This window comes from Pempheris klunzingeri, chromosome 2, assembly GCF_042242105.1.
Source record: "Pempheris klunzingeri isolate RE-2024b chromosome 2, fPemKlu1.hap1, whole genome shotgun sequence".
Classification (NCBI taxonomy): domain Eukaryota; kingdom Metazoa; phylum Chordata; class Actinopteri; order Acropomatiformes; family Pempheridae; genus Pempheris; species Pempheris klunzingeri.
The window spans coordinates 29,765,924-29,783,916 of NC_092013.1; the positions used below are offsets into that span (position 1 = coordinate 29,765,924).

The 17,993-nt window shown below is 45.4% G+C and overlaps 2 protein-coding genes across 2 annotated transcripts in view; one reads left to right on the forward strand and one right to left on the reverse strand.

The window, feature by feature from the left end:
* The first annotated feature begins 1,076 nt into the window (after positions 1-1,076).
* ppp1r3db (protein phosphatase 1, regulatory subunit 3Db) lies at positions 1,077-2,319 on the forward strand. Its single transcript, XM_070849844.1, has 2 exons — positions 1,077-1,165; positions 1,347-2,319. The coding sequence occupies exon 2, from the start codon at positions 1,368-1,370 to the stop codon at positions 2,280-2,282; it is 915 nt and encodes a 304-aa protein (XP_070705945.1). The 5' UTR covers positions 1,077-1,165; positions 1,347-1,367; the 3' UTR covers positions 2,283-2,319.
* A 3,902-nt stretch (positions 2,320-6,221) lies between these two features.
* Positions 6,222-17,993, reverse strand: part of phactr3b (phosphatase and actin regulator 3b) — a 41,634-nt gene continuing 29,862 nt past the window's right edge. Inside the window, exons 9-13 of the mRNA XM_070848291.1 lie at positions 10,342-10,397; positions 8,885-8,946; positions 8,078-8,218; positions 7,184-7,260; positions 6,222-6,718 (exon numbers count right to left, since the gene is read on the reverse strand). Of these exons, the coding sequence (XP_070704392.1) occupies positions 6,703-6,718; positions 7,184-7,260; positions 8,078-8,218; positions 8,885-8,946; positions 10,342-10,397 (352 nt within the window). The 3' untranslated portion in view covers positions 6,222-6,702. The remainder of the gene's footprint in view (positions 6,719-7,183; positions 7,261-8,077; positions 8,219-8,884; positions 8,947-10,341; positions 10,398-17,993) is intronic.

Here is a 17,993-nt window from a genome sequence, read left to right on the forward strand (position 1 = left end):
GCTAGCTTAGCGTTACACAATGTCATATACTCAAAATGTGCAACTATCTGATTGGTTCGTCAAAGATGGGGAAGAGCCGTGGTTTAGACTGAGCTCTCCCGGTTTGGTGCACAGGCTGGTCCCAGCCTCTAGGCACACGGATCATCCACTCAGCGGAGACAGCGCCCTAAAGGGGAGGAAAACCCTACACGCCCTCATCTTTGCGTCTTTTCACGTGCTTTGGTTCAACTTCAGGGTGTCTTTCTCACACTATTCCCTTATTCAGTATTTAACCTTGAGTTGTTTCTCTGTGTGATCTGAATGTGAGCCTGTGTCAGCAACTTATTATCTTATTTCTACCCCAGAGCAGATTCCTGAGAGTCTACACCCTGACTGTGTGTGTGTGTGGGTATATGTGTGTGAGTGTGTGAGTTTATCTCCGCATAGCTTTACTGCTTATTGATTAATACATTTACATAATATAAAAAGGCACTTCATAATCATTGTAACTTTTAAATCTGAACACAGCCCAGGGCAAGACAGACACGCCCCTGAAGGTCATGGCAGAGCCAGAGGGCCGTCACACTTACTGTGTGTGTGTGTGACGTTGGTGTTGTGAAGCGTTAGTCTGGATGCAGCACAGCGGTTGAGGTGATCTAATCACTTTAAATAAAACACTTTATGTACCTACCAGTGATTTAGAAACCAGAATATGTACAAATAGGACCAAGGTTGGTGGGGTTGCTTCAGGCCAGTGACTGTAAAGACAAGCAGCTTCAGAGAACAGACTCACCACTATCTGCTATAAATATTCACTGCACACCCCACTCCCATCCCCACTGAAGGTCTCATGTTATATGTCAAGGGCTGAGCTCAAAGGGCGGGAGCCATAGATTTCAGTTTGTTCTCTGAATCTGGTGGTCGTTCCAGTCACTGATGGCCTCTTCAGCAGGCTGTGTTGTTTAGTAAGACTTCCTCCCAGATTACCTGCTGTCGACGGTTTGCAACACTTGTTTTTTGCTCAAGATGTTGAGTTTGGCTTCCTGTGGACTCTCTCTGAAATGTGCTGGCAGAGGAAGGCTCTTGTCTGTCATCTGGTGGCAGTTGTGTTTGTAGCAACTTTACTTCCAGACAGTGAACAAGGTCGATGTGAGAGGCCAGATCACAGGAGGTGTCTGCTGTAAAGGTTTGGTCCTTCTTCGGCACGTCTAGCCTGCAGCAACATTTGCATTGTTGTAGATTTTAAGCACTTGACTGATGCTCTTGTCAAATAGTTGTGGTTTTGTCTAGAAAATCAGTGACCGTAACAGGATAACTGCATGTAAAACTGGGCGATCGGGTCATTTGCTGGTTGGTTTGTCTCTCAGGGTCGGTTTAATGAGACCAACATGGCTGGGGCCTGGCAGCAGAGAGGTTCTGGTGAGCAGAGTGGGACCCAGCCTTCATTCATCAGCAGCTCAGGTAGCGTAGCCGGCACTAAAAACACCACCATCCGTCTACGAGATATTTATGATCCCAAACCTCAACCTCCCAAAGCCCCAGTCCGGATCCGCCCTCCAGGTCCAAGAGCCCCCTCAGTAAAGGAACTCAATCTGAAGCAGAGCTTGTCCAGCGATCCTCCAACTAAGCCAATCATGAGGAGACGAGCTCAGTCTCTTCCTTCGTCTGCAGAGAGGAAGAAGGAACTCAGGAGCCTGCAGGTACGCTTCGTGGACTCGTTGGGCCTCGAGTTAGAGGAAGTGAAGGTCTTCAAGGCTCAAGAGCGCCCCCTGATACCCCAGCATGTCATGTTCAGACTGCTGATGAGCTCTGAACTGTCTTTTGGGAAGTCACTGGAGCTGTCCCTGCCTTATTTCAAACCGTGTTTCCCTGAGGATGTGGCAGCTCAGCCAGACTTCCTGAAGCGTCTCTGCACTCAGAGTGTGTGTCTGGAACGGGTCCTGTGTTCAGAGCAGGGGATCACAGGAACTATACAAGTTCTAAATTTAGCTTACGAGAAAGAGGTCAGAGTGCTCTACTCCTTCACCAACTGGAGAACACACACGGAAACAACAGCGTCCTGGGCATCAAGCGGGTACGGCGGGCAGTACGGCGCTCCAGAAACGGATATCTTCAGATTTCGTCTGCCTGTCCCACCCTTCATCCTGCGGCCAGGGGCTGTTTTAGAATTCGCCGTCTGCTACCATGTAAAAGGATCGAATTATTGGGACAACAACAGCGGGCACAATTACAAACTGTCTTGCCACAGCTACAAGGTGACTGTGCCGAGGGAGTGTGAGGACAGCATGCTGCACTTCACCTGAGCGTACACTTGGGGGAGCTGTGACACACACACACACACACACACACACACACACGATTTACATTTTACTCAAGTACTCTACATATCTACAACTTTTATGTAGTTACAATGTAGGACTGTAATTCTACCCCACTACATTTTAGAGGCAAATATTGTACTTTTTACTCCACTACATGTATCTGATAGCTGGATGTACCTTTCAACTCTACGTTTTACATGCACAACACATAGTTGGGTGACTATAAACAACCCAACAATGTATGCAATTAAAGCAGTAATGGTGACCTCCACCTCAACCAGCCCCAACTTTAAAATGCTGCTTACATGCTACACTTAGCTGCAATGAGTTTTACTTAAGTACTTCAGTGACATTTTTTGAGTGCAGGACTTTTTACTTGTAATGAAGCCAGAAAACATGCACCACCTCTTAGTAAATCTAATACTATTCTGCATTACGAAACAGCCTCTAATACATGATTGTAGTTTGACCATCAACATCTGGTTGGCACCACATCACATGGTAGTTCATCCTTTAAGGGTTATGACATCATTTTAGTATTGCACTTTCACAAAGTGGGGGGACTCAGACAGACAGATTAAAAAAATAAAAAGAAATATCCCTGACTTTTAGTCTCTAGTATTGTTCAAGCTCCAAAAAATTCCCCGTAATGCAGCTCAATAGCACACCACCACTCACACACATATAGATTACACTGCTGGCTTTCTGTTGAAAATTTTAAACCTCAGCATCAGAGATCACTGCGATGACGTCTCCTTGTTACCAGTAAACTGAACTTCACATGTAAAATGGGCAGAGTGCCCCTTTAAAATATTCCAGTGTGGTCCATGGAAGGATTCCTGCTTGGTTTTTATTTAGATGATATTCCTGCCACCTTTTGTACAGACCTACTAAACAATTTACCTCCTTTATCAAGTATGGCGACATGATTTAAAGGTGCCAGAGTGAGTCAGGCAAACTGTTGTTGTTTCTGATTACAGAACTTCAACAAGGTAACAAACTACATATTCTGTCACACAGATGAGAGGACTTAAAGATATTTTGGAAACCCAAGCACCTCTGTATTTTGTGCTGCAGCCAACGGGGCCTGACCCCATTTTTGTGCAGCTCGTTTTGTTTTCTGAGGAGGATTACAGGGAGCTCACAGCGTCAGCTCCTCTGTTGCGCTGTGGCCGACTGCCTCAGATCCCCCACAGCACTGACCTTTCACCAAGAAGTTTCCACCGATCAAGAGGCTGGATTCCAGAGAAGTTTCTGGCAGGCTGCAGCGTTGGGGCTCATAGGAGGGCATTCTTCCATCTGCGTTTGTCAGTGCAGCTAGCTGGCATGCTTTTAACATGATAGCAGCTATGTCAACATCCAAAACATTACTGAGCAGGTCGAGCTTCGAATACGCCACTCATCAGATAAAACTAAAATAAAGTTGCTCATTAAAGGCTAGCCCTATCACCAAAAACAGAAACACAAGCAGAAAGAACCCACCATGGCTCTGAAACTCTTTAATACAACCAAACCAAAGTCATTATTTCCTCTGATACTATGAATCATGTGACTGTATCTCAAAGTATTTGTTAAAAATCGACATGCACATTGGAGACTAACACATTACTATGACTCCACTGAGAACACTGCTGCTGCAGTCAGGGGACACTAGATGGCAGCAGCATTGCTCAAATGTGAGCCCCCACATGTTCCACTTACAATACAGTTCATGCCAAGGCTTATTTTATTTTTGGAAGAAGTATTGAGATCCTGTACTTGAGTAAAAGTAGCCATGTAAGGATGTAAAAATACTCTATTACAAGTAAAAGCCCTCCATTCAACCGAGCTGTCCCTGTCAGAGATGTAGCCTACTGCACAGGTTAATATATTACTGATGCATTAACATGTGGAAATGTTAATAATAGAGGTGGAGCTACTTTACATTCTGTTGGACACTTTGATCTGTAACCCTGCTTCATATTTTATAAGGAGATCATGTGCTCACTATGTCAAATCTGCAAAGTACCACAACTAAAGCACAGAAATGTAGTGGAGTAAAAAAGTACACTATCTACCTCACAAACATTGTAGATAAATCATGGTAAAGTAACCTGAAATGAAAGCACTTTTTTTTCTAGCAATATTGCCCTGCTCTTTGTTTCTGAACCCTCCACTGTATGAGATCCTAAAGAAAGTGTCTGACTCACATCATTAATCCCATCACAACTCATTCTACAAAACTACATCTGCCTTTAGATGCATTTCTAATTATTCTGTTTAGAAAACTAGGATGCAGTATTTTAAGCTCCCAAAGGCCACTCAAAACCCTGCGGCCCCCCACTGTTGTCTCTTGTGTTTCTCACGGTGGACAAAGGCGTGTGCAGAGCAATAAACTGAAAACTGGAGCACCGCCACAACCAACACAGCAGCTTTAGTTTGTCCTCTGCATTTAAAATCAAATCATTGCTTCTCCTAAACCTTCTCCGGCTACACCTTAGACAAAACAAACGTCCCCTCGGCTCTTCGGGGGCTGCCGGGGTTTCATCGCTCCTGCGCGGTGCTCGTTCATTTGTGTGGATGCTCCTCACTGTCTTGGCTGTCATGCCAGTGTGTTGTTGGGACACATGTTCACGCTGCCCGGCAGCGCTGTGCCTTTATGGTCATCTGTGCTTTGTAGACGGTGGTTATGTAAGAAGCACCATATTAGGAGCCAACATGATGCTCAGCGGTGACGTTGGCTCTGGCTGGGACTGAAATGTAAAAGTTGATGCAACATTATTGATGATTAAAACCCTGTTATGGCCTGTGCATAAAAGAACTGTGTCACATGTGTTAGTCTCAAGGGTGTGACTGACTTCCTCATATCGCCATCTATTTGGAGAAGCATCACTTTGCTGACATAAAGCTAATGTGTGATTCAAAATAACAGCTCTATGACGTTTTCTTATAAAGCAGCTGAACGACTGGCAGAATGATTATAGGAATACATGGAAAAAACAATGACGTGGTTTATAATCCAAAGCTTATTTTTGAACCAGAAAGTCATCACGCTTACAGTTGGCTAAAAACTCCAGAACATATGCTCACCCATGGCCGTCACCCATCTGGGGGACACCCGGAAGTCAGGATATCCCCCTCACACCCATGAGAGCATCCCCCGCTCCTCCCACACACCTCCACAGGTCACCGGCCACTATCGGTATGGTTACATTACTCCAGACAGCGAGCGGTCCTGGAATACAGTACAGCTAAAACTGGAGCTGCCACCTGCTCCTCCATGAGCGCCAGGACGAAGGTTCTGACTCACAGAGCATGCAGGTCGATGCCAGAAATAAGCTAAAAACTGCATTGCCAATCTGAACATGCCTGACAGAGATGTTTTCGTAGGTGAAAGGTTTCTGCCTGCTTTAAAGAGGCTTTTCGGTGTCCTCACCTGCACCTGCACTACCTGTCTTCATTTTTACTGTTTGTCTGGGAATAATAAGCTCAGGGATAAGAGCGACGCAGCACGTCACGCACAGTGGCTTGTTTCTCTCATTCTTGTTTGTCTGCCAATGTCAGCTCAAACAGTTATTGGACAAATGCAGTCAGGCAAACTCGTTTTCATGAGGGGATTGAACCTAACTAACCTGCTTAATGCCCTACAAATGATGCCTGTCCTCGTTTGCCACAGAACACAATAAACTCACCTCTGCTGGATCTGATCATGGTGAACTTCTCTACATTTTTATTATCTGCTTTCTAAAGCACAAAATGACGACATCAATGTTGAGGGAAAACAACACTTCCAAACCACACCTGTACACATCTCACATTTCTCTTCCGGCACAATGTTAAAATTGTGATTTGGAAAACACACTGAAGTCACACTCCACAAAAGACAAACACAGTTTGTTACAAATTGAAAACCTGTATTGTGCAGACAATAAATAGTGCTTACAAAGGGATTTTTGTCTTTTACACAGACAAGGTTTCGGTTTACGCTGTTGATATGAAACGCGTCATCAACTGAATCAGTGAGTCTCAGACACAGCTCGGGGATGTGACTACTGATACTGGAGTGGGACTGGGCGACTCGGTCACATGCACATTTCCCCTCTGTGGCTTCAAAAAGGACGTCTTTCAAAAGAGTCTGTTTAGAAAAAAGAGTCTCTGCTTGTTTATGGCGAACACATGACCTGGCTTCTTCCTGCTCCTCTGACAAGGTGAAGTGAGGGTTAAGGTCATGATCCTCTGAGCAGAAGTGGAGCTCGCTGCATGCGTCCCCGTCCACCGGCAGCTCCATTTCTAGAGACATAGCCTCCAAGGTTCACTGGACACAAATACCAGGACTCCCACTGACTGTGGGCCAAGGCGCTGGAAGACTCCGTGCAAGGTCTTCACCGACAGAACCAGAAATCTCTTCACAGAAGAAACCTTGCTAAGGCCGGTGGAACCTGCAGGGGGAGAGGAGGGGACATGAGCATGGGCTAAAATATTCACATACTTGGGTTCCATCAATCATGAAACCTATTATTAACGTAATGGACGGTGCTCTGAAAAGCAGCCAGTGGCTCGTCTTCACAAATGGGATGTTGCGTAAGCACCATCCCGGCTAATTCAGAATTTTTTTTTAGCCACAGACTGCCTCAACATAAGCCAAACGTAAGCTAAATATGGGTGGACATTCATTATTGTGGTGAGGTGGTGCAAAAGGGTGCAACTTTCTCATCTCAAGGGACCTGGTTGCAGCTAAATTTAAGCCCTGCTCTGCTGGGTGTGCACTCATTGACATGAAACTGTTTGATAAAGCACCTTTGAGTCTTTGCACAATGTCACACTGACCCTCTTAGACATCATCCGCTAACACTACAGCAGACAAAAGGAGCAAAAGGAAGATAACAGTGTGTACTCAAACCGACCTTGTCAGATGCTTGCTTGAAGAATGAACTTCCATCTCGTTGCTTTTGAACTCATTCAGCTCCTTCCGTATCGCTGCCTGCGGAACAAAAGCAACATGAAGCGTAAGCCCAGGTGTGTCCCTCCAAACATCAGGTGGTGAAGCTCAGAGGAGCTTATTATGAAACCGGAAAACAGCTGTTGTTTAGGTGCAGATTATAAGAGCTCATCTGGGTTTAATGTCAAAGGAAAGGCAGTGAGGATGACGACGATGTCAAGCTCTGCAAACATTAACCCATTTTCAAATCCACGATCAAAGCATGTGGCAAACGGGAGGTTTAGAAACAGTCAGACGTCAGACGGTTCCTCTTTATTACCACATAGGATGCAAGTTAATACCCGTTTCATCTTCCTCCATCCTGCATGATGGGAAACCAGAGAGGACACTGGCCTTATTTATTTAGAATTTTATCAGTTTCCATTTTGCTCCTCAGTAATATCTAAAAATAATTCCTAATGATAGCATTAAATCAATGCGACCTGGATAAGAGCCATGACTTATATAGATGGATTAAGCAATGAAAATGATTCCTTCATTCAAGCTACAGCTAAAATCATCAGAGGATGAGCGTCCTACAACAGCTCCTGCAGTAGTCAGTGTCCAGAAAACAATCCCACTTCTACTTCATAGGTGTGTGACGTCTCCTCAAGTACAAAAGCATGTTAGACTTCAGTAAATTTATAGACTTTTTAATGATTTCTAAGGCCTTTTCAGAGGAAACCGAACTGAGCACTAACCCCGGAGAGAGGCTGACATGGCTCTGATTCACAGGAGGTGTCAGAATGCGGCCTCAGCATTTAGAAAAGGCCAGCGTTGCTGATCGGTCCTAAGACACCAGGAAGGGTTTCTTAGCTACCTTGTCAGCAGCTGACAGTCTGGTCCACGGCTTGTCAGCTCGCCTGTCGTAGTCCTGAGCTTTGGCCACTTCCACGTAGTCACTGAAACGAATGAGGATCTTTCTGTCCCGCAGCTCGTCCACGGTGGGCCGCTGGTTCAGCTGGAAAACAAACTACTGTCAGCTCACCCGCTCATCAATGGAGCCAATCACCAGAGAGAAACTGCATGTTAGAAATGACAGCAGGTTGGGTATTAAGGCTCTGTTTTGACTGGTCGACCGTCCCTGTGAGGGCTGCTGTGTCGCCAAAATGTGGGATTAAGTGGATGAAATTTGGAGTGTGGGATTTTTACATGTAATTGAACGTCTGTTATGTTCAAGTCCACGACTGTTTCACGACTGTGACCAGAGTTTTTCAATCTGCTGTCTGTGGAGACAATCCCACGTGGCAGCCAGCAATGATTGGTTCGCCAGGGCTGAAGAGTCCAAAATAAACCTTCCAATGCTACAGATGTAAAAAAAAAGTCTGACTGAATAAATAAAACCAGCACACAACAGTGTGTGTGTGTGTGATTACTCTCACTGCCAGAAGGGGGAGGCCAAAGCTCTGCACTACATGTAGAAGGACTCTGCTCAGATCACTGCAGCCTTATCTTCTCTTATTATGTATATTTCTTTTTTTTGACGATTTGTTCTATGTTGTTTTTATATTTTTTGACCCTCCAGTCTAATGTTCGAGGGAAGTTACTGTTGTTAAGAGCCTTTTGTCTATAAATGACTCAGCCCTCTATAAAATAAATAGATGAAAATCAGTGCAGCAGCCTTCACCTTTCTGTTGAGCCGCTGTTTGATCTCCCTCCTCTCCTCCTGCTCTGTCTGGTCATTCCTTTCTGTTGACACAAGACAGACACATATTATAAGTCACAATCATTCTGTCGCACGAAGATCAAATGGTTACCACTTCAATCTGAAATATTCTCTAGGTGCACCTTCACTGCTTATTTCATGGGAATGGACAGCTGATGAAGACTGTGATTAGCAGAGTCAATACGTTTGATCCTCCTCAGGATCAATATTCCTGAGAGAGGAGGTCTGCTGCTGTGACAGGACAGGACTGACTTCTGTGGATCAGTGCTGAGTGAGAGCGTGACTAGAGAGCCAGATTAGAGCACTAATAGGATTCATGTTTATTAGATACGACAGAGAGATCACTAGATGTCGCTTCATTTATTTCTAATCTCCCTTTTTTCATTTCAAATTTTTTAGCAGCTTAAGGCGAGGCTGGCACCTGTCACCGTCTGAGTGTGAGTGTCCCTCTCCGGCTGGACACTGTGCCACTGGACCACCTGATCCATGTGGATTTTTACTGAAGCCTTGAGGCTCGTAGTTTGTGGTCTGGTTCAGAGTTGGAGTCCCGGTTAAAGGGTCCGACACATGCTCCTGTGCAGAGAGCTGTCTGTGGGCCCAGAAACACCGGAGTGGTGTCACAGCCTGCAGCGCTGTGATCGGACACCTTCTCCCTGCAGGTGTACAGTTATTCACCTGAGTTTAACAGTGCCGTCACTCCAACAGGGAGATGCAATCGTTACAGGGATTTAAATGGGAGTTAAACAGTACAGCTGGAGCTGCATTCAGCTAATTGGTTAGCAGGGGTGAGTCTCCATAGACCAAGTGGAAAATGACTAACTGTTAATGGCTGGGGGGTGTATCGTTTGCTGGACAAAAAGTAATGAGTCCATGGTGTCTGAGTGTTCTGCTCTCAAATGTGCAAAATCCAAATGTAGGGCTAATGATTACTATCACTGATCACGTCAGAAAATCACAATTTCCCAAAGCTTCAAGTATCATCTCCAAGTGTGTGAACAGTCCCAAACCAAGCACACAGCAGGAAATCCAATCCAATTGATTAATAATTAGTTATGTCAGCAGTAAGGTGTTGTTAAAAAAAACAACCTAATCATGATTTAAAGGAATAACAATGGTGATTAAAACCATGTGTGAGCCCACACAGTCTCTTCATATTCATATTATCACTGGAGGGATATTAAAGATCCGCCTGAACCAGACAGTCAACATGAACATGAATCAAGTCCCATCTGATAGAAATATTATACTAATTAAAGTCGAAATACTGAGATAATGAAATATTTAACATTCACATTGAAAGAGTGCTTGGACACAGAAAACACAGTGAGTTTTTTTAATGTGAATCTGAGCCCATTTGTCCTCAGATGATCGGACTCCCTCTCAGTCCCACAGACACACAGGAGAGCTGGAGCACTCACGCTTTAAGATGTTCCGGCTCTCCAGCTCCTCCACGGCCGGCCTCTGGCTCAGTCTCCTGCGGAAAAACACCAGGATTACATTCTGGACCATCTTTGCTCTGCCGGGGCTCCTCTCTCCGACCCCCCTGGGCACCGAGTCTTTTCTCTCTCCTCAGCACCACTACCAGCACTCTGGGTGCTTGAGCCGGTGCGCAGAGCGCCAAGATCCGCACATCCAAAAGGCAAACACCGCGTCCCACCTCGAGTCCACGGAGCGGCTTGTTCTGCTGCTAGAACATGTAAGGCTCCACATCGGGGCAGAGAGTCGGGCTGCGCCGTGAGTAACACGCGTCAGGGACACTTCAGCGAGGAAGCAGGGGCTTTCCCTGGAGGAGCAGCCGGGATTTCCTGCTCCGACAGCGGAGGGACGAGGCTCGGCGGTCCCGGCGGAGCGGAGCGGAGGATGCTGAGCCACTGAGAGCACCGAGAGCAGCGCAGCACCGCCTGCCTCCCTTTTACCACATGCACACCACTACTGAGGAGGGGAGGGACCGAGGAGGAGATTCCCTGAGCGCGTGCACGCGCGCACACACGCACGCTCGCGCACAAGATCCTGCAGCAGCAAAGGGAGCGAGCTGCTTCTACTGGGGAGGGTAGATATAGTGCACTAAGAGGAAACTAAACCAGGTGTGGAAAAACATTATAGTTCACTGACATACAAATAAAATGTCAAGTAAAAACATACAAGAACGTGTTTAGTTTGAGTCACTGTGGGCTGATGTGTGGAAGCGTTGAGACAGGGACACCCCCAGGATGAGAGCAGAAACACTCAAACTAACAACTAACAACTAAACTCAAACCAAACATTTCAAATAACTGAACTGAAGCCAGACCAATGTGCAGAATAAGTGGGACTAAAGTGAACAGAAAACACGGTAATGTGATGTAGATACAGGGCAGCAGCATGCATCAGTATGTAGTAGTGACCTGAGGACGGTGTCAGAGGATGATAGGATAGAGATGCTGATGGGTGGAGCTGCAGGACGGGTAGGACCGGGACTGCAACTGGTTATTCCTCTGTCACTTATTCTTCAATGTGTTTAGCCCATAAATGTCAGGAAAAAAACCATCAAAAAGCTCATCACAGTTGATGGATTACCATGACTGATGGATTACACAGATCATTTCGGCACTAACAAGGATTGGACACGAACAGACCCTGTTGCTGATACTTGGATCACTGTGTTAGTTGTATGCGTCCAACCTGTTTGACCAGCTGTGGAGGTTTGGCTCACCCACATTTAGCCTGTTACTTCTCAGTTTTAGGATTCCTCACATGACTCCAGGATAAACCCCCCCCCGCACCCCCGACATTCACTGATACTAAATTTGCCACACAGCTGTTGAGACAGCACTCGACCCCAAGACAAACCTCCTGTAGGAAGAACATACTGAGCTTAGAGAGGTCCTGCTCACTTGAACACGTTTTCTGAGCTGCAAACTGAAGCTCATGACAGAGAGCTGAGAGCTCCGGCGACCATTAAGGAGAATATGAGTGAAACACCTGACAACACGAACCACCACGTCACCTGAACATCCAGACAGAGGACAACACCGGCTTTCTTGGCTAATTTACTACCGGTTTTGTGTCACACACTGGGTAGTACATGCAAACGATGTTTAATGAATCTGTGTGTCGCCTGTACGACAAATCCACAAAACCAGCCTGAAAAAGAGGAAAAATGTGACAGCTGAATATTTGTCAGAGCCTGGTTGAAGTAGTGAAGGGTCAATTCTGCCCTATGGATTAATGAGGACCTGAATCTCACTTTATTGACAAGTTTTATGAAACAAAAAGTGTAATTTCTGTGAAAACAAACCTTTAAAATGTGCAGTAACCATCTAAAAACTAAGCCAAACATCAGGTCACAGCTAGCTGAGAAGCTAGCCTCCTGAAGCTATAAAAAAACCCTACATTACTGCTTTTCCCTAGTTAATTATTAGTAAATACAAAAATATAATTCTGACAAACAGACATCTTGGTAACAGTAAGTTCTAACTAACATAACTTAATGAAACAGTGGCAACTGTAAATTAAATCAGAAATCTGAAAACTTGTTATGCTTCTTCTTTCTCCTACTGCTCCATGTGTTTGTGGACAGAGCTGATCACGAGCTGTCCACTGGGCCGCCCCCACTTGAAGCCCATTCACATGCACTGTTGAGGTGCAAAGTGTGGCTGAGCGCAGAGCCAGAGTACATAAACACCCTGCCCTTAATAAACAGAGGTTAAATAAAGGTACCCAGTCACGACCCACTAGAGAAAAAGGTGCAAGCTCGTATTAAAATTGACTTAATAATTAGTCAGAAAATGAGCAGACCACGACGTACTCACACTCCAGCTGTTGGGAGCTATGAGTCACACCAGCAGCAGGGACAATGGACGGCAGACTGGGAGAGCAGAAAATTAGATCTGATGTTGTTCTGACCAGCACAGGAGCTTCAAGTGCTGACCGAGAAAGGGGCATTTACTGGGAACACTGTGTCTTTTTCGGAGCAGGACAACCCCTCATCCTCCAAATTATTGAGGTGGACAGACAGTTTTTAAGCCTGGGTTCACAGCAGGGCACGCTGGCATCATTTCAAATTGTCAAAAAGATCCCTGAAGTACTTACTGTCCACTGCAACTGCTCCTCCCAAGACTAGTTGGAAAAAACCAGGGACTTTGCCATCTTCGCCACCTGCGCTTCAGAATGGCTTTGGATAGATTTGATAACCTGATCGTGTCATTTTAGCTCACAGAACACGGGAGCTGCCGGTCTACTGCCGCCTCAGCTACTGACTTAATATCTCGAGTCATTAGTCTGAGCTACTAAGTCACTTTCAGTGCATTTAAGCCCGACTATGACAAAGACAAAACAATGGAAAACCTTCTATGAGCGACAACTGTTATCTGTTATTAGTCTGAAACTAATCACAGGGCTGATGGCACCTGGATCTATAATAAGCCTGATGTCCTGTGACAGCTTCAGCTGAGGGCTTATAAAACAGGACCACGAACATGGCGATATTGGAAGCTGAGGGGAGTCGATGTGCTAAATGGAGCAGAGCTATAGTAGGATGTGTGGTCTGCGGGGGGAAACATTTCAGGTCAAAGGCATTTGCCTCAGTTCACTGAGTGAGTTCAATCTGCTGCAGCTACACAGCAGCCCCAAACCCCAACAAATATGCATCCAATGTATTTCACATTCCAAAATTTAAGTGCTGTGGATTCAACGTAAAAACAAAATTCAAGTACCATAAAAGGCAGTGAGTCATCCTGTGTATGTTTGGCCAAACAGTCCTATTGGGCCTTTAGTCACAGGCTCCTGCAGCGATTTGCGCTTCACAAGTGTTCGCCCACTCTGCTCGGTCAGAGGTAAAAGTTCCTCGTTTGTTGGAGAACTCACCAGCATGTCAAAGCAATGAGCTGCCTGTAAGAGCAGGGGCTGATGGGAATGTCAGCCCATGAAAAGTGGAGGAGAATGGGATGAGTCAGGCGCCACGGGCCGGGCGGCGGCCTGCTACTGCCCACTGAGGTGTGTCCTAATCCTTCGCTCCTTCCCCTCAGTCAGAGAGCCTGGGGACTGGAGTGCCACGGTCGGATATAGAGTCACAGTGAGCCCAGGACGGCCTGGGGAACGAGGGGTGCAGGCGGGGCAGTTGGGGGGGGTAGTTGCCAGGAATAATTAAAGGACCCCTCTTTAACTGTAGCCTACCAGAAGCTCTGCATTTATGTAACGTTGTTGTGTTTCAGTGTTTGACCTGGATGTCTCCCACTGCGGGGTCACATGGTTAAGACTGTGGCTGTGAGGACAACACTGCTTGGATAAACATTTCTATATATATTTGAGTATATAGTTCTGAAGAAAACTCAGTAAATCATTCTGAACACTCCCTCTGTTCAAAGGCTCGCTGTGCTATTGATGAGAGATGAATGGGGCGCATTCAAAGACTCAGACATGAAACCAAGAATCGATTCTTTGTCCGGCCAGTTGTTTGTCTCCGAGGCTCTGACCTTTGGCGGGGTCCACAGATCAAGTGGGGGATCGTGTCTGGCTCTTTAACAGCCGACAGGGAGCACAGTGTGGAGGAGGCAACTTCAAACAGCCTCTACTGTCGCTTCCTTCTGGTGGCTCTGTGAGCGAAAGCACCTGTCCAGTATTAGTTTTCAATGGCAGTGTTGGAGGTTTGTTAGAGTGGGGTTGTATGAGGTACTTATTCATAGTGCTCTGCAAGGTAAAATTATTGTTTTTGTCAATGGAGTCTGGTGTGTTTGAAGAGAACAAAGAGAGAGAACGGCAGTCTGACAGCAATATAAAGCAGTGAAAATTATTCTAAATATAACATGTTGAAACTCTTTTGGTGGGCCTTTTTATTTAGGTGGGTAAAAGACATCACTCTGCTGCCCCCGTCCACAGGACTCCTGCCTGGTTCTCCAAAGTAGGTACCTCATACTACCCCGCTTCAAAAAATCCAAAGTAGACCCTTTAAGATGAATTTGACCCATAAAAAATAAAACAAGACAAAGAGTCTATAGCCATGCTGCTAGCATGGCTTAATATCTGACTTGGAATCCTTCCAAAGTACATTAACTGTTCTGAAACAAGCGAACCAACTCTAATTTACTAAAACAATGGACATCCGTTAGTCAACCCGGCAGATGTAACCTATTTAAAAATCCATTTCTGATTCTGTTTGCATAATCTCACAGTCAGTGGGGAAGCCAGAATCAATGCTGGGGATGGACAATGGACACATGCACACCCTACTGTATCTGTCTATTCATAGCCTGAGAAATGTAGCAGTGGGTGACAAGCAAACAAAATTAGCCGCATATATCTCGGGTCACGTCTCTGATCACGGGGGGTGATCTAACCCTAATTTGAAATGGGGTTAGAAAGGAGAGGAAAACAACCAGTGAGTGGGTGCAGAGGCTTTGAGACTTTTGATGTTTCAATTAGAGGGTGCTCACAGCTACATCCCTGGAAAAGAGCCATTGTATAACGTTAATTACTGCATGTGGGACAGGGATGGTTTGTAGTGGTGACAACGTGTAATTTGAGAATTTCACTTGATGCCATATATGTGCAGACGTGTCATCCGGTGCTTACGTCTCCCCAACTGCTTCACAACATGTGCCAACTGCATCCTGTAATTGGGTTGATGCCCGGCTGTGATGCTGCTCACTATAAAGGCACAAATAGAAACTGAAGAGGCACATCCTGAGAGCGATGTTCCTCAAGTGAAGCCACAGAGGCACAAACTACACACTGGCCTCATTATTTGAACCCTCCGCTGACTACAGACATGTTCTCACCTACAGCAATCAGTCAGAGGGTTTAAAACACACTTACATTCAGCAGCACTGAACACTAAGCTTTGATAGCTGCAAAATCCTCTTTGCACACACACACACACACATAAATGATGATAACATAAATAGCTTTTGACTCCCTCACAAACACAGTGACTCAGGCAGCAGATTCTCTGCAGGGGAAGCTAAGAAGGCAGGAAATAGTAGCAGCAGTTCAGACACGTTGATATTGACACCTACAGGCAAAGACACAAAGAGCCTCTGACAGTTCTCTAACAGTTAATTGTTGGGTAAGTCTCGGGGCGAATACTCGACTCTGATTGGCTGCTGGAGGACAATGGACACCTACTAAGTAGTTCCAGTCAAACTGTCAGTTCACCGTCTAAATGAATGTGCTGGTCACAGCAGTAACTATAGAGTAACCATAGCAACGGCAGCGTTGTCAAACCCTCTCTTTACAATTTACTGAACACGTTAACGAGCTAACTCATTTCCACGAGTGCCTGTCCTCCTTCAGGTCCTCGTCCTATGAACACCACATTCACCTGTTGGTGAAACACATTGATCATGGATGTATGAGGAGGTCTGGATACAGTGCTGGAGGCTCCATTCATTCCTATGAAAGCTGCTCAGTGGCTCATGAAGCCCAAAAAGTTGGACTTTTACCCAGATCCACTGAGCATGGCCAACTAGTGCCTGGGGCCTTCCGAGCCGGTTGTCCCTCCATTAACTTGAATGCTGATAAAGATTATTTAATCATAGGGCTCGTCTAGACTTTCCAAACTTCATTCATTCATCGGACCGAATGGATTCAGTTCTGATAGTGAAACAAGTCATTTCATGGGGGTTGTGACGCTCAATAAAATGTATCATCTCTTTCACAATGTGAGTCTGTGGAAAAAAGTCGTTTTGGGCCAAATAGCATCACGTGATGAAGCGTCATTGTTGTGACTACACGGTTTGGCCACTATGTCACATCGGCCTCATAGCCTGGTGCACTACCTGGGAGCTTGACATTGATTTGTGGGCAGGGACACATACTGTCAGATTGTCTTTGCTGTTTTCAGGTGCGTTATTGACTGTGAATCTTGCTGGCATTACGTTAGCCCTCTGGTTAACAGCTGAGCCAAAGGTATCAATGAGGGAGCGTTTCCCTTAAAACAACATAATGGGATGGTAGTGATTGTTCTCCCTAGGAGTCAACTTATGACAAGTTACGACTTGTGAAAAATTTGATTGCAAAATGCATGAAAATACAAATTATGGTCGTGGTTTTTTTTTTCTTTGGCAAATGACCTTGGTGTAAGTGGGACAATGCCCTTCGAGCAGTCCATAATTAAGGCATTCGTCCCAGCTCCTGATAAGGGACACCCTGTTGCATTCATTCCGTATACGTGGCTAATGTTAGCATGTAGTTGTATAACTCTATGACCTTCTGCCTGTGCTGCTGCTGCTACACCATTCTCTAGGTCTTATCATTATCTTTTGTAATTTACCTCTTGTGGACACTATTCAGCAAGAGTTACATAGACTGGCATTAAAGTAAAGATTATTCGTTTTGTTAAATAGATATTTTTATGGTATAAAGACATTTTTTACTTTAATATTACATAACAAATGATTCAGTTTTAACAAAAAGCACCTTTCTTCCTATAACGTGTCTCCCCAAAGTGACCCGGAGGACAGAGGACACTGCACTCTTCAGCACAAAATATGCTCCAGTTAACAGAACACTTACGTTCTGCAGGTCAAACACACATCAAAGTGCTTCATACACAAGTGTAGCTACAGAACAACTTTCCCTTAGATGCTGAGCTGACTTCTCTTGTCCATAGGTGGCGCAGTTTGGACTGTTGGTCTGAAACTGCTACATCAATCACTCTGTGTTTCCTCTTTAATTAATCAGTTCAGTGTTATGCCCCAAGTAGGCCAAGTCCTTGTTGTACCAGACTGTGCTCTTCACTGCTGGGAACGCTGAGCACTCAAACATTTCTGGATTTTGTGGAAGTGAAGTGATCGTTTTAGCCTAGCTGAGTTTTCTCGCCTCAGGGGGAAAAAAACGGGGAGGGAAACCCGAGCAGAGGATGCATTAATATTTCATCTCGGGTGAAAGGGATTATGAAACTGAAAATATTCTCTGCAGTCACACAAGGAAGAGCAGCCTGCTGCTGTTTGACAGCCTCGGTTCCCTATTGCTATTGTGTTGAATACAGTTCATAGAAATGGAGTTCTCAAAGTGAAAGAAAAGGGGATCAAAGATCAGCGACGTGTAAGGAAACGGTCAGTGAAATGATCGATACTGCCCCCGCCCCCTTTAG